The 16,431-nt window shown below is 43.8% G+C and overlaps 1 protein-coding gene across 1 annotated transcript in view; it reads right to left on the bottom strand.

The window, feature by feature from the left end:
- Positions 1-380: 380 nt before the first annotated feature.
- The window catches only part of LOC142575290 (rabankyrin-5), a 70,836-nt gene continuing 54,785 nt past the window's right edge, over positions 381-16,431 (bottom strand). The window contains exons 19-23 of the mRNA XM_075684531.1: positions 13,649-13,739; positions 11,177-11,301; positions 4,328-4,474; positions 3,588-3,678; positions 381-722 (exon numbers count right to left, since the gene is read on the bottom strand). Coding sequence (XP_075540646.1) covers positions 587-722; positions 3,588-3,678; positions 4,328-4,474; positions 11,177-11,301; positions 13,649-13,739 — 590 coding nt within the window. The 3' untranslated portion in view covers positions 381-586. The remainder of the gene's footprint in view (positions 723-3,587; positions 3,679-4,327; positions 4,475-11,176; positions 11,302-13,648; positions 13,740-16,431) is intronic.

The following is a 16,431-nucleotide window of genomic DNA, read 5'->3' on the forward strand; positions in this document are numbered from 1 at the left end:
TGTGGTGGAGTGAACCTTAACTCTTTCTTTCCAATATCAGCATGTAATGAACACAACAGAGGTATTTTTTGGCAGATGTGGTTTCATCACGAGTCTGGACTGTATTCACGAAACAGCTTTTCTGCTTATGATTGGAAGCTGTTTGCAATCAGCAGAAGCATCACGTGACTCTTGCTGACTAAATGGGTGTTCATTTTCAAAAAAAGGACAATGAAATATGCACAAGCTTTTCTAGATACAAAAACACTGGCTTTTATTTCTTTTGTCCCATGTACAACTGGGAGACATATCCTTCCCTTTCTATGGAGCTATCTAGAAGGGGCTAAACCACAGTTGTATAAATAGTGTGTTACAGACAAGTGTGAGGTGCAGAGTCCCTCCAGAGAAGAAATGGGCATATTATATTCATACATATTTGTACAAATGGTTTATCATAGTATTTAACACGCTCTATTCCAGAACAAAAATATAGAATGTGACTTCTGTTGGACTGAGCAATGATGGGACAACTGTTTTTCCTCTACCGGAACCACCATTTCGGCTTGAATGTTGCGACAGCCTGACGAACAGTCTCTCTTGCTGGCTGTCAGGTGGCTGATGCACCCAACGTCAGCACGTCAAAGCACACTCCGCATACACGCACCGGTTTGTTGAGGTTGAACTTGAGAATTGGAATGTCTTTCTCCGAACACTTGGCACACAGAATTCGCCCGCAGTGACGACTGGAATAGCAAAAGTGTTCAGCTCAGTGAAAAGATGCAGCAGTGCACATACGAGTTAAGAGGCTGGTTACTCAGTTTCAAAATACGTTATGCATCAAGTCAAACCAAAGGATTTGTGTATGTCCCTGTCTTTACTCGGTCTCCACTGTGTTGTGCTGCCCATTTGGGTCGTTTGCAGCTCACCAGGCTGCAATAACCCATGAGATATTGGTTGAGTATGCTGGCTCTGTGCTCTTTCGTTGTATGAACGGTGCACTACAATCAAACACGTTGGTGGGTGGATCAAGTCGAAGGGATTGTCCAGTGACACTAAAGGGCAACATCACGTTTATACAGGTGAAGCATTTAATTTGGCAGAAAAGGTTGGTGTTTATTAGCGTCAAAAATGAAAAGCAAAGTTATATTTTTAGAATTATTCACCTGCAATCCAGCGCTGACACGTTAGCACACGTAGGGAAAATATTTTGCGGGATATGCTAGTTTGTGCCAAACTACACTCCTGCTCCCTTTGATGAAGTAGGCACGCAGTATTGTGTATTGACAGGCACACGACCATAAAAGGATGCATGTTTTGTCAGAGAACTTTGGAATGCAGTTCGGCCTACACTCGCAGATCCTACAAAATTTTGTCCCCACCTGTACATATGTAAATGATTTCAACATGTTCAGACATTCTCGTGCTGTTTATGTTCAGAAAAACTAACACTCCCAGGATTACTTCTAGCAAATAAGCATAAATACCCCAGAAAGTAGATGGGAAAACAGTGCCACAGTAGCTCAACTGGTAAGAGCATCGCACATGCAATGCAAAGACGTGGGTTCATATCCCACCTACAGCCCGTTGGTTTTCATCCACTTTTATTTTCACTAAGTTATTTCTTTAATTCAATTGCAGTGAAACCTTGTTAAACCGTATTTGGCCGGAGCTTGGAAAAAATATGTACTAAATGGTAGTACGTACTGCTTAACCGAAATAGTATGAGATCGCCTGCTTACCTGTCAAAAACGGAACTCAGAGAGAGTGTGATGAAAGGGCAACCACATGCAGTATTTATTCACTTCGCGCGACAAAAGTCTTATTTTTGTTGCCGCGCTTGCCTAGCAACGATGACAGCGGCCTCAAACTTACTGAAGCTGCGAGCCAGCTTTTCAGCCAGCCCCCTTTTCTCAGCAAACACTCGCGTGGCAGATTCCTTGTTGGCGCTGCATATTCTCCCTGCACAGGTGTAGAAGCACTGCAGAATTCGCGGGGCGCCTTTTTCATTGCGGGGTGCTGTTCTCGTCGTGATGATTGCATTCATGAGGCTAATGTAATGTGCAGCTTTCTGCCACTGTTGTTAGGTGACACTTCGGCAACAGAGGTAACGATGGCGAAAAGAACCTCATAGCCGACATCTTTTCGCATTCCAAATGCCACACATTGTTGTCAATGGTAGATCACTGTCGCATGCCAGCGCAGACTTCTTCGTGCCACGTTCAATAGCATGAACGATGTGCTTTATTTTTCTTTTCGCTGCGAACCAGGTGTTTTTCATCTGAGCTTTGGCATGATAAGAGCGCTTGCCAAGTCCTCATGGTCCTTGCTTACACGACGCCGAAATGATGTTGTCGTTGATGTTGATGTGGCTTCACGCGCAAACGCACAGGGCGCTTGAAGGCTGTTGTTCCGAAGGGCCGCTCAATGGGGATGACGTACCACCGTGATTGCGTGACGAAAAGTGGAAACACTACATGTTCACCGATATGTACGCAATAAGCTGGTACGGTTTATGCGGATACAAAACGCATTATGTTCAATAGCTGCCGAGTCAGGGATTTGACTTTACTACTCTTAAAACGAAACCACTGTTTAAGCGGGTGCGGTTTAACGAGGTTTTACTGCATAAGTACAAGTAATTTTCCCTGTGTTGTCCTTGCCATCTTCATGTCTTGGTTCAGGCATGTGAACATTGTCTGAATATTTTGTTGGCTTCTTATGACATGATTAATAAAAAATAATTGGACGTGTGTCCCAAGCTTTAGTAATGTCTGTAAGTTATGTTAGCAAAATGAACTGGAAGATAGATGGTTGGATGCTTTCATGATGTATGTTGTCATGCAGCGGGTTTGCTTTCACTGTTTTTCAAAATGTTTCACATGAGGCATAAATTTTTCATGCGGCTAGAGATGTGCTATCCAAGTGTGTAAATGTGAATAACATTCTCATATCTGAAGTTCCTGTAGAGAGTTACCATATATGGAGTCTGCAAACTTGAGAAAACTCACTGAGGAATTGAACATTTCTAATCCCTTCTGCAGCTGTACGCTTTTCAAGATTCTGAACATGCAAGAAATGAGGTAAAAGAAGGGATTATGAAAAATGCCTAGTGGGGGACTACGGATTAATTTTGACCACCTGGAGTTCCTTAACAATGCATGGTACACAAGTGTTCTTGCATTTTGTTCTATCAAAGTGAGACCACGGCAGCTGGGAACTGAACTTGTGACTTCATGCTTAGCAACTAATGCTGTGGCCATTAAGCTATCGCGGCGGGTTATTGCAAGTACCAAGCACTGCTCTTAGATGTTCTGCCTCAACTGTAGTTTTTTTTTTTTTTTTTGGCTTCATGGATGCAGAGAGTTTTCAGCAGATGCAGAACATTGTCCGAATATTTTTTTAAAACAAAAGCCTGAATACCTAATCAAAAAAATGGCAAAAAAATCAGTGTGCTCCATTAAAATTCTCGGGTGTAATGACAACCATGGAGCATGAGCAGTGCTTTCTGCAATGAAGCCTGAAATGCTCAAAGCAGGCCTTGTAGCATCCACTTGAACACCAATGTAATTGTGAGATGGCACACAGAAATCTCAGGTCAAGGTTCTCACCAGTGGTGCTTCCTTGTTTTAATGCCAAACTTGTTGCCACACTCCAGGCACACGTCCCCATCAGACCACGGAGGCTCCTTTGGCAGGAAATCTATAGGAACATGCAAAAGCAACTGCTCAGGCATGTCGTGCAACTGAAAGACAAGCTGGTGCATAGTGCAACTGGTGGCAGAGAAATGACTCTTTATCAGAAGAAAAACCAGTGTCATGAAGCAGGCATGTGGAATGCTTATATTGCCATTTGGAAGATGACGCTGATGAAACAAGAGGGAAGCATTCGCTGGTTTAAAGGCAGTTGTGAAGTGATTTAATTAAATTATGGGGTTTTACATGCCAAAACCACTTTCTGGTTATGAGGCACACCGTAGTGGAGGACCCTGGAAATTTAGACCACCTGAGGTTCTTTAATGTGTGCCTAAATCTAAGTACACGAGTGTTTTCGCATTTCGCCCCCATCGAAATGTGGCCGCCGTGGCTGGGATTCGATCCCGCGACCTCATGCTCGGCAGCTCAACACCATAGCCACTGAGCAACCACGCCGGGTATAGTTATGAAGTGATGTACCATAGCGTGGTATTTAAGCCTGGTTTATATGCGCCATAAAAATTCTTGCAAGTCAGTGTTCTTTCCTGTCACTTCTCTTCCCATGTAGAGCGCCATGCAGCTAACCAAATATATATAAAAAGATATATCAGTTACAGCTGTCACTCCCATGAATTGAGAAAACAGATTGAACTTGCCTAGAAGCCGCACAAGAAGCTGCTTGGTGGCCACCTGGTAGTTGAAGATGTTGACACCCGCCTGGTTGCAAGCACCCAAACAGGAACCTGCTCGCACGAGCGAGCGGCACAGATTGCCATTGCCTTGCATGTATGCCAGCAGCAGAGCTGCAAAATGTAATTGGAACATGGCACTTAAACTTTTGCAACATGAATAAGCTATTTTAATAAAGAACCAAGTCACATTACAGGCTCTGATGATAATACCCGAACTTGTACTTATAAGGCAGGGCTGCAAAGTTGAAACACGGGGTGGAGAACAGCACAGACAAAGCACATCAACTGAAATACTCACATTTGTTTCATGTATGATAGTAAACACAGATTCCCTGTTTTCATAATAGGGCTATCGGTCACAGTGCTCATCTTGATTGGCACTTAGAGGAGGCTTTACTGAGAAGGAACTAGGCTGTCAAAAAAAAAAGAGACTTTCTTTTACATTAGCTCAGGGTTAACATTTCACGTGCTTAGGACAAGCGCATCCATAATCCAAGTCTAGACTAAACTTTCTGCTGAAAAACTTGATACTGTTTATGTGGCAGATTATCTATAAGAACAGCAGTAAAGCATCACTACTTGCAGATTTATACAGGCTGTCCCCAACTTACAATATTATAAAATTAAATTACGGGGTTTCACGTACCAAAACCACAATCTGGTTATGAGACACGCCATACCGGGGGACTCCGGATTAATTTTGAATACCTGGGGTTCTTTAACGTACACCTAAATCCAAGTACATAGGCATTTTTGCATTTCACCCCCATCGAAATGTGGCCGCTGTGAAGTTTTGATCACGCGACCTTGTGCTTAGCAACGCAATACTAAAGCCACTAAGCAAGCAACCACGGCAGGTGTGAAACTTAATAAGGTCACATGACATTCTTTGAACGTGGTGAATAAGCCCACACAGAAGCTATAAAATGTCGTGAACATATGATCTTCGCTTGGAACCTTTGCCTTCCGATTCGTCCCTTCACTTGTTTGTCCTCTGCGACTGATGTATTATAACACCACAAAGTTCACCCTGATGGTCCTGCCCTACTTCTTGTCATTCCCAAGTACCTCTGGTCAGCTGTTCTTCATGAACTTCACGACTTGCCAAATGCTGGTCACCTTGGCATCTCCCGCACTTACGACCAGATTCGCCGGCGCTTCTTTTGACAAGGCCTTGCCCTCTCCGTCCAGAAATATGTTGTGGTGTATGAGAAAATGCCAGTGTCGAAAAACACCATCGACGCTCCCTGCCAGGTGCCTTCAACCACTTGACACCCCTTCGAAGCCATTCTTTCGCACTGGCTTGGATTTGGCCCTTTCCCTCTATCAACATCTGGCAACAAATGGGTCGCTGTGGCGAAAGATTACGCCACACATTACGGAATCATCAGAGTGCTCCTAACAGGCTGCGCCACAGATGTCGGCGATTTTCTTTTACACTATGTAATTTTACAACATGGAGCTCCGCACCAACTGCTCACTGACTGTGGCCACACATTCCTTTCAAAAGTCATCACCAACATCCTGCAGTCCTGCTCAACCAGGCACAAGCTGACTAAGACTTACCATCCACAAACTAATAGTCTCACAGAGCATTTGAATCAAACCCTGACAGACATGCTTGCAAAGTATGTCTCGTCCAACCATACTGATTGGGACCTTGCTCTGCCTTTTGTCACATTTTCATATAGTTCCTCACGCCATGACACTGCTGATTATTCCCCATTCTTTCTGTTGTTCGACTGAAAACCAACATTGCCACTGGATCTAGAAACTAAAAGCGCACAAAGATGAGAATGAAAAGAGTGGACAGGACGAGGCGTTCTTGTCTTAGTGCGCTTTTACAGTTTCAAGATGCAAGTAAGCCAACTAGCTCAGTTGTCCATTCTATTGCCACTGGACACATTCCTTCCATCCGCCACAGCAAAGGCCATCAAATATGCACTTGACGCCATCACCAGGGCAGCCCAAGCACGGAAAATTGCCTGTGCTCGCCTCCTGACCTCCCAACTACCGGTGGGGATAATGCCACATGCAGATTGCTTGTTTGTTTTGGACAATGCACGGGGGTGCCTCGACAAAGAAGACGAACTGCTTCTGGGTCTTGAGCTGTTGCTGAACTGGCTGGAACTGCAGCTGTTTTGCAAATAGTATACATTGTGTTTAATCCCTAGTTCGTGTAACAATATGGCACATTACTCGTAGCCGGGACACAACAATTTCCTTCAAAATGTTGCTTATCCTTCCTGTGCCTTTCAAAGATCCCAGTTGTCTGTGCATCTTCAATGGGAACAAGTACAGCAGAACCTCGTTCATACGTTTTGGAAAAAAACTGAGAAAAAACATACTAACCGGAAGAATGTAGGATCCGAACTAACTAAACAAATTCGACAGACTCAACTACTGTTGACATCTACGTAATGCGAAGCGTCGTGCAGATCATTGCAGCATGAGATGCATTTTGTTGTTTTCCTATTGCCTGGTGTGTTAAGAGGGTGCCAGGAAATCGAAATAAAATTGAGCCGACAGGTGATGTTGAATGCCGCTGAGGTGAAACGTGATGCCCACATCGCGCTGCCTGCAGCAGGGAACGACAGCGCGCTTGGATTATCACTTATTATAGGCGTGCAGTACACACGCTACCAATGGCACAACGCACCAAGCGCTGTAAAATCAATAGGTGAAGGTGCTTATCGCAGCAGTTTCGTTTCGGCGGCGATAGCTGTAAATGTGGCATGAAATGACCCGGGCACAGAGTTGCTGGTACCAGAACAAGAAACTACGCGTGCAGTTGTTTTCACGCGAGATGGGCGGCTATATACTGTTCTCAATGATTGCGTGAACCTTGCGCATTTTCTTGTTCACACGGAATCTAATGGCCGGAAGATGTATATGATTGCAGTCTGCAGCAAGGAACGGAGGTTCATTTCGGTTATTGCCTACTAAAAGTGAGCACTACGCTTTCAACGGCACCACATGCTATGAAGCAGATAGGCGAAGATGCTTATTGCAATAGGATTGGTGGTGATAGTTGTGAATGCCGCATGCGACGAGCCCGGAGAAGATTTGCTGGTACCAAAATGAGAAAGTGAGTGCGTAGTGGCGTTTTCGCACGAGACGGGTGGGCAAGTATTGCAGTGAAGCTGCCGCGGCGGGCAGCTATATACTGTTCTTGATCATGTGCGCCTTGCACATGTTGTTTACATGGGATCTAGTGGCCGGAAAACATATCATATGATCGCAGTTTGGCAATGTACTGAACGTTGGTGCCGAAAAATTTTGTTTTCTGGTAACGTATGAACTGCTAAAACTCTCTTGGGGAATTTTTGTGTTTTCGACTGTGAATGTTGGTGCTGGGAAAACGTTTGTAACGGGAACGTATCAGCGAGGTTCTACTGTATACCGATGGTTGTACACTGACTCCATTGGGACATTGTGAACAATCAGCACCACTCTACATTTAACTGAAGCCACAGTATCAGTGTTTACATGACTGCAACAGCAGATCATCACATTTCTTGGCCCATTAATAGCATGCAACATGGGGACGCGCCACCTGTACTGTGGTGCCATCCAAACCAAGCTTGAACCTGCTTCTGATTAGTACCATCTTGCTGGTGAGTAGAGGACAGCGCATGCCAGCAGCTGTCATCACTTTTCTTTGATGTGATGCACAAGTATTTACATGCATTGCACATGCCAATTTATCCTCCTCATTCTACCCTTGCCTGGTGTACTCATGCACTTTGCCTTCCTAGCACATTACTGCTCATTACATAGACACGGTGTGTTAGAAATGTGATGCAATGCGCCGCTACTGTCGTATTGATGTGGCACGGCTAATGAGCAGAGTGACAAAGTAAGAAACAGTAACTAGTAAGGCAAGCAACAGCAACACAGTCTCATAAAGACTGCAGCTCCCATAACTGTGGCATTGTCGAAGGTAGTAGATTAGCGTGCAATGTCTTACAGATTTTCGCGACAATCAATGTCAAAAAGACCACAGAGTCCACAACCACAACACCTCTTGCATGATTCCTCCGTTTTTTGGGGTTGCAATATAAAGCCAGGCGCAGACAAGGCTGAAGTAACAGCACTTTCATGTGTCTGCAGGCTGGTAGGTACAGTAAACCCTCGTTAAACTGTACTTGCTTAAAAAGTAGTTTTATTTTAAAAGTAGTAAAGACAAATCCCCGACTCAGTGGCCATTGAACATGTGTGTTTTGCATCCGCATAAACCGTACCAGCTTATTGCGTACATATCGGTTAACACATAGTGTTTCCACTTTTTATCGCAATATCACGACTGTACGTAGGCCTGGCAGAACAACAAGCCTCAGAGAATGGAACGGCCTTCAAGCGCAAATGCAGAGTGCTTAGGAAGGTGACGCCACATCAACATAATTTCGGCGCCGTGCCTGAGCCAGAGAGCGTTGATGCCCATGTTGGGGCGTTGTCAGCGTCGTGCAAGCTAGGACAAAAACTGGGTGCTCAGCATTGAAGAAAAACTGGACATTGTTCATGCTGTCGAATGTGCCACAAAGAAGTCAGTGCTGGCACGTGAGAGGGATCTACCATTGACTACGGTGTGTGGCATTTGGAAGGAGAAGTTGCTCAGCAATGCTGCTGCAACAGCGAAAATATATCTGCTACTAGGTTCAACTTTTCGCCATTGTTGCCTCTGTTATTGCCAAAGTGTTACCTAACGACAGTGATGGGGATGACAAGGAAAGCAAAAGTATGGCCAATTCAAGCCTGACAGTGGCAGATGCTGCGCATTACATCAGCCTCATGTGGGTGTTTGCCTAGAAGAGGGAGCTGGCGGAAAAGCTGGCTCGTAGAAAGTTTGAGGCCGCTGTCGTCGATGCGCTGCTAGCTCACTGCGGCATCAAACAAAAATAACAGGATTTTGTCGCGCAAGTGAATAAATAAATACTGCATGTTTTCTGCCCTTTTATTGCACACTCGTAGTTTCGTTTTTGACAGGTAACTGAGCGATCTCATGCTATTTCGGTCAAGCAGTACTACTGTTTAGTACGTACTTTTTCCGAGCTCCGGCCAACTACGGTTAACAAGCTTTTACTGTATACCAGAAGAAAAGACGCAGTTATTTTAATGCGATAGTGCTAAGGGCCCCGTGTAGCAAAAAATCTGGCATAGGCATCCAGCGTCTGAGGTTATTTCGGCAAAAAGAACTGCGAACGACGCAAACCCCAACCATGCAGGCCCTCCATGTGGCGCAAAGAAGTTAAACTAATTGAATTTCTCAAGCTAAAATACGCAGAAATATTGTAAAGCACAGACTTACGCACAACCTACAGACATGATAGTGTTGGATTGCAATTTGAATATATGAGAAAACATAATTTTGTTACGCGAAAACTCAAAAAAGCACGAACCTCTTTTCTAGCATTTCTACCATTTATAGAGCGGCAATGGCCTACCAGAAAACCTCAAAGGCCATAAAGCGGCGCACCCGGTTCCTTGCAACACCTCCAGATGGCGCTTGCCTTCACCGCATTGCGGCCCATGCAAGAGGCCATGCTTCTACCAGAAGGCTTGTCTCGTGCATAGCATTCGCTGCCAGCGCTTCCCGGTAGGTATTACAGTTACATAAGCTGCAGTTGCCGTGAAGTGTGAGAAGCAGTCGGGAATCATGGAATACTATTGCATTCCACTCTTAAAGGCAAAGCTTAAGCGTCCTCCGAATTTTAACTGGTATTTTAGTCCTCACATGCCACAGACTGTGTTTATGCATGTGGCACATGCAAAACAGCCTATGGCTTTTCAAGACTCTGGGTGCACTTTCGGAGGTTTTCTTTGTAAGCAAAGCTTGAAGGCAAGGTTGGTGAGAATGGAAGCTAAGCAGACATAGGTGAGCATATTGATGCACATTCATGACTTATGCACAAGTGAAGAGACCTATATTAAGATACAAGGGCAGCAGATGCTTGTCAGTTCTTATATTTACAATCATTTAAACGGCTGTAACAAAAAACATGTTTATCTAGCTACCAGAAAGGAAGCTACTAGAAAGTAATGGTGGCCAAACGGCTATGAACTTCACAATAATATTCAGTTTCTGACTAATGTAAAGAATAAAGAAATAGAAAGACAAGGAAAAATTTAAATAATGGGGTTTTACGTGCCAAAACCACTTTCTGATTATGAGGCACGCCGTAGTAGAGGACTCCGGAAATTTAGACCAGCTGGCGTTCTTTAACATGCACCTAAATCTAAGTACACGGGTGTTTTCGCATTTCGCCCCCATCGAAATACGGCCACCGTGGCCGGGATTCAATCCCGTGACCTCATGCTCAGCAGCCCAACACCATAGCCACTGAGCAACCGCGGCAGGTGAAAGACAACGAAAAAAGGTGGCTTAGCATTCATGCACTATAATCAGTGTCGCATGTTCAGCCATTGCAAAAATTTCAGAACCTTACTTGTTTTTTCAACTAATTATGCAAATTTCCCTAAATTTCACTTGCAATTTTTGTCTGTGCATGCTTAGCAGTTTCACATGCAAAGAAAAGAATTTGTAATACTGCATCAATAGTAGTATACCAATAAAATTGGACATTAGTATACTGCCTGGCATGCTACATGTTTACATGGCAAACACTGTTACAAAAAAATGTGTGTGCGATAACATGTAAGAAAGATGCTGATGGTGCACATCTGCAATGCATTGAACTCTGTGGCCAAGTATACACTAAATAAAGCATGCATCTTTGTAGAAGTTGTTGATACATTTTCAAAGACCCATGTGAATTGAGTAACACACAAGTGCAAATAATAAATGCGACTTACGGGAATTCCCTTCAATGTCAGGTTTGTTGATGGGGTACTGTGGCATGCATTCCAGGAAAAGTTCGAAAATGGCTGCTGCATTCTCTTTGCCGTGCTGGCAGAGCACATGCAGTGGGTTTTGGCCTCTACAAGAAGAATACGAGAAGGAATGTCACATGTCATAAACTTTCACACTTAAAAAAAAAAAGGAAAAAGGAAGATGCAGTCCCGTGCAATTCACATACAGCCTTTACCCTTTCAGTGTCGTTTCTGTAGGTACACACCCCCAACGTTGAGCTTTTTTTCTTGGATATTATAAAACGAACACAACGGTTTATTTTCTATTGAACAAAACCAAAACAAAAAAATAATGACCCAGATAAGGGCAAATGCTCACTTGGTGTGGTCCTCACATTCATATCACAAAAGGAATGTGAAAAGGAACATGGCGGGACAGAATGCAAGAACATACTACAATTAAACCTAGATATAATGAAGTCGGTAAAATTGGCTATTTGCTTCACTGTATCAAAATTTCGTTGAATTGAAATTCGACCTTTTACACAAATAGGTACAGTCATTGATCAATATTACTTACAAGCAAATGGGCCGCAGAATTTTCCTCATTATTGGGCAATCGAAACAAGCGAACTTGAGAAAACAATTCATTTTGATGAATTTGGGAGTTGGTGACGAATGATAAGGGTTCATAGCCATGTCGACGATATCTTCACATCGCCGGTGCACATTAAGAGAAGCCAGCCACACTTTCGCATGCACTCCGCCCCTGCAGCTGATAGAGTCGCCCACACTGGGATGACGCTATGATGAAAAGCGCCGGCAGAGGGGAGCGAATGCTTCATTTGCCTCTCGCTTCAACGGGTCACAGACACTCGAGAGCAAGCAATCTACAGTACCAAACGTGCGGGAAAACAACTTACACGATGTCACGCTGTCACGGCACGTCCACTCTTTGCACATGTGGCAGATTACCTCTAAAGCAGGGTGCGTGGCTGCGTAGGCGCTGAGCCGTGTGCCAGAAATCGAGACACATGCAAAGTTATCTGTCCCTGCCGCCTCACATGCACTCGATTCGCGCTCGATTGCATTACTGTGAGCTCGCTCCCCTCCCCCTCCTTCCCTTTGCTCACGGGGGAAAGTGCATGACACTCGTGATTTCACCATCTTTGTCTCACTCTTGCACACTCTCACTCGCACCTAAAGCACACAGTGCGTGGGGCGTGATGGGATCTTATTGCACTTGGGCTTCGTATGGAACATGATGCGGATCCACTTCTGTGGTTTCTCTTGCCCCATGGGCGCAATTTGAGACGAATGTTTGCAAGCACCCGCTCGTAATTCAATCATTTGACCATGTGCGTCGGCGGAAGTTTCCATTTATTGTCATGGCTTTAATGAAGAAGAGTAGCCTGCCTGCGCCACAGCACCATCGCTACCTGTATGAGCTCGTGGTTGCTGTCCTTGCCGAACGCGTATGACTGCTACCCATTCGCCTGCGCCCGTTGCTAATAAATCTCTTAGCATGGCATTGTTTTGCGGCTGCAGTGAAATTTCATTATATTAGAATAGCATACGAACACACTTTGTAATATTGAGGTTCTAAATACATGGACAAGAGGTTATGAAAAGTAAAATACTTTGTTATATCGTGAATTTAATTATACTGAAATTTATTATATCGAGGTTTAACTGTAGTACGTCAATGACGCTGAAAGGGTGAACACTTTAATTGTTTGTCTTGATTTTTTGGCTTAACTGTTTTTGCTTGCCCTCTCTGCAAAGAGATTTTTCTAAATGACAGCAAGGGCCACAAACATATGCCCGGCCGAGGATGGCATTAGGTAATGTTCATGCAAGCAATGTATTGCATGAGAAGCAAGGGAAGTACAGTCATAAAGTTTCCTTTTTTTTTTTTCAGTTCATGTTGTTCATTCAGTGCAAAAGGGAAGGGGTTGCGTGATATTGGCTGTGACATTTTTTTACAAAATACAATTCTTTAGAAATACAACTATGCTATGCAATACTGTGCCTCGCTGACATGCAGTAAACCCAGCATCAAATCCTGAGGTGAATAAGATTATAGCTTTTTCTTTTCTTTATAGCCTGTGGCTGACATTGGTTGCATCCAAATCTGTACAGACAAACTGCATACTTGCAAACAAAGAATCTTAGTACAGGCAAAAAGAGCACACAAGAAGATTGACACTTAGATGTTCATTGCTCGTCACTTTGGTCAAGAATCTGTGCTGGTTAACTTCTTAATATGCAGCCACTTCTATCAATCCCGCATTCTGTGCAAACTTCATTACATTCATTACAGTTAGTCAAAAACTTTTCTTTTTGTCTGCAAGAAATGTGATGGCAACTCTGACGCATCTCTGAGCTTTGGAGTCAGGGAAGAGCCCAACACAAGTTTTCACTGTCGAACTCTAAACAAGGTACAAGAATATAAGGTGCCGTGGAAACACTTGCCTCATGTTCACTGCTTCAGCATTTATTCGACTCTCTGTGAGTAGCACCCTGCATGTTGCTAAGTGCCCTTTCAGGCATGCAACATGAAGAGCTGGAAGGTTGAAATATTGCAAGCTTTTAGTAATGATTCATGCAGCAATACAGAACAATTGCAATATTATACTGTGAATACACAAGGTGTATGCCCCAATATCTTCATTGACCATAAGTTGGTGGGCCAGTTGGTTCAACATACTAAAGCAGCAGCAACATATCTTCAGCACAAAACATTAACGTGCACCTTATAAAACAGAACCCTGAGGCAATCTATCAATTTTCATGCTTAAGGGTGTGGAGAACTCAACGCGGTCAAGCTTGCCCCGCATTCTAGGACCTTCCTTAATTTTGGAAGGGCAAAGAGGGGGCAATAGTGCAAGGGGGTCCAACAGTCTGGTTCATCATCGCGATGTGCCCTTACACAGTTTCACCTTTGTAAATGGAGCTGCCTTGGCAAATGCTTATCTGGCCTTTCAGGGGAAGGAAAAGCAGACCTGTCAGAATACTATAGCACAATGGGCAACCTGTTACTATGGAACGACCGAAAGCTGAGCTAGTTGGTAAGGATTCATTATGCAAAATAGAAGTGAGGCGTGCAGACAGGACACAAGAGTAGAGAAGTGGACAACACGAACGCCGACTATCAACTGAAGGGAGCACTGAGGCGAAAAAAGAAAGAAGACAAAACTCATCTGCGCATGCTCAGGAATGGTAACACCACGTGTCCATCGGGTACACGTGCCGGTCTACGTGAGAGATAACTGTTAAGGCACTTAATCTTTTCCTTATGTAAAGTAATTGAAGGCTGACTCACGCATGCACTTCCACCATTATAGATATGCCATGCCTCTACCATAAGACACGTATCTTCATTCTTATCTCTGTACAATATCGCGCATTCAACTAACTCTGGCGTGCAGTTACAATCTCGGCAATGTAGCGAAAGATTAGAAGGTGATCCACCGGTTAACGACCTTTTAAGTTCCATTAGCCTCCGATTGATACACCGTCCCGTTTGTCCTATGTAGAACTGGCCACAGCTAAGGGGAATTTTATAAACCACACCCATACGACAGCCAGTAAAACTGTTGTTCTTATTGTGCTTTGCTGGACAAACATCTGTTCGTTTTTTGCCTTTTACCCGCTCCTTTTTATTCTGTACGGCAGCGCATATCTTACCTAGCTTATTGGGAGCAGTGAAAGCAACATTAAGATCATATCTACTTGCAACTTTTTTAAGCCTGTGTGACACTGAATGAATATACGGAATAGCCACTACTCTTTTTGCTATTACTGCTTTTTGTAATCACGTCCGTCCCTCTCGAAACCGACTTCTTTAGGCGCTCAGCCAGTGGCCACCGCTACACTAGGATAACCTGCTTCTAATAGGCACCGGACCTGCGCATTAAAACTGGCGCTCATTTTGTGCATGCAAGATCTGGTGAGGGAAGACTTAAGGCATGACATGGCAATTCAGTTTTTTACTAATTTAGAATGCTTGGATTGAAAGTTTAGCAACGGCTTCGAAGATCCTGGGGAGTACTGCCAACAAACATGATTTTGTTCGAAGATCAAGGAAATGTCAAGAAATTGAATTACGCGTCACTGAGGAAATTCCTTGGTAAACTTTAATCCTCCCCCATAAAGTTTATATTGCTCACTTACTGAGGTAGCAGCGGAATCGAATTCTTCCCTATTGCAGAAAATCAGGTAATCATCAACGTAACGAAATATCTTGATAACGCTATCACCTAAGGCTTTCTCTAAGCAGTTGTCAACCTTACTCAGGTAAATGTTGCTAAGGATAGGGGCAACCTTTGAGCCAATACAAATGCCTGATTTCTGAAGAAAAATGCCATCTCTCCACACAATCAGTGTCGACTTCAAGTACATTGAAAGAATTTCTAGAAAAGCTCCCGTGGAAACACCGCATCTGTCAATAAAAGCCGACTCTTGCACTTGTTCTTTAATGCACTCATTTACGGAATTTAGCGACCCGTCACGCGGCAAGGAATAATACAGGTCTTCGATATTCATACTAAAAGCTGTACAATCACCACGATTTTCCTCTCTCAAATACTGAACTAGTGCCTGAGAATTACGTAGGCAAAAGCGGTCTGAAAAAACTAGTGGAGCTAGGCAGTTCTGTAGGTAACTAGCGACACAAACCTGCCATGTCCCTTTCTCTGACACTATAGCACGAAAAGGAATTTCTTGTTTATGGGTCTTGGCCGAGAAAAACAGTTCTAAGGTGAGGGATTTAGCTTTCTAGACATTACAGACAAGCCTATCAAGATTATGCCTTGACAAGAGGTCAGCCGCACGTTGCGTAACTACCGAAGGCTTGAGTTTTACTGGCTGCAAATTCTTTTCTATGGCTGAAATTGCTTTTTCTGAAAACATGTCATCTGGCATAATTACGAAATGACCTTCCTTGTCAGATATTACTAGTCGAAGTTTATGCTCCACAAGGTAATCAACTAACGGTCGGACAGGGTCAGGCGTCTTAAAATGAGAATTTGATTGTTTAATGCTAGCAATGCAAACCGAAATACAGCGTGAGCGTTCTTCTTACGGGACGAACCTGGTTATGCAGCGCGGTATGCTTAAAACGTCAACGGGTTTTATGTTAGGCTTAAAACAGTGCTTAGGACCTAAAGCAAGGGTTCTTCTATGGTTATCACTTACGATGGCATCTCCAAGAACCAGTACGTTATTTGACGGTGAATTATTAGAAAGGTGTTTCC

Source organism: Dermacentor variabilis, chromosome 3 (assembly GCF_050947875.1).
Source record: "Dermacentor variabilis isolate Ectoservices chromosome 3, ASM5094787v1, whole genome shotgun sequence".
Lineage (NCBI taxonomy): Eukaryota > Metazoa > Arthropoda > Arachnida > Ixodida > Ixodidae > Dermacentor > Dermacentor variabilis.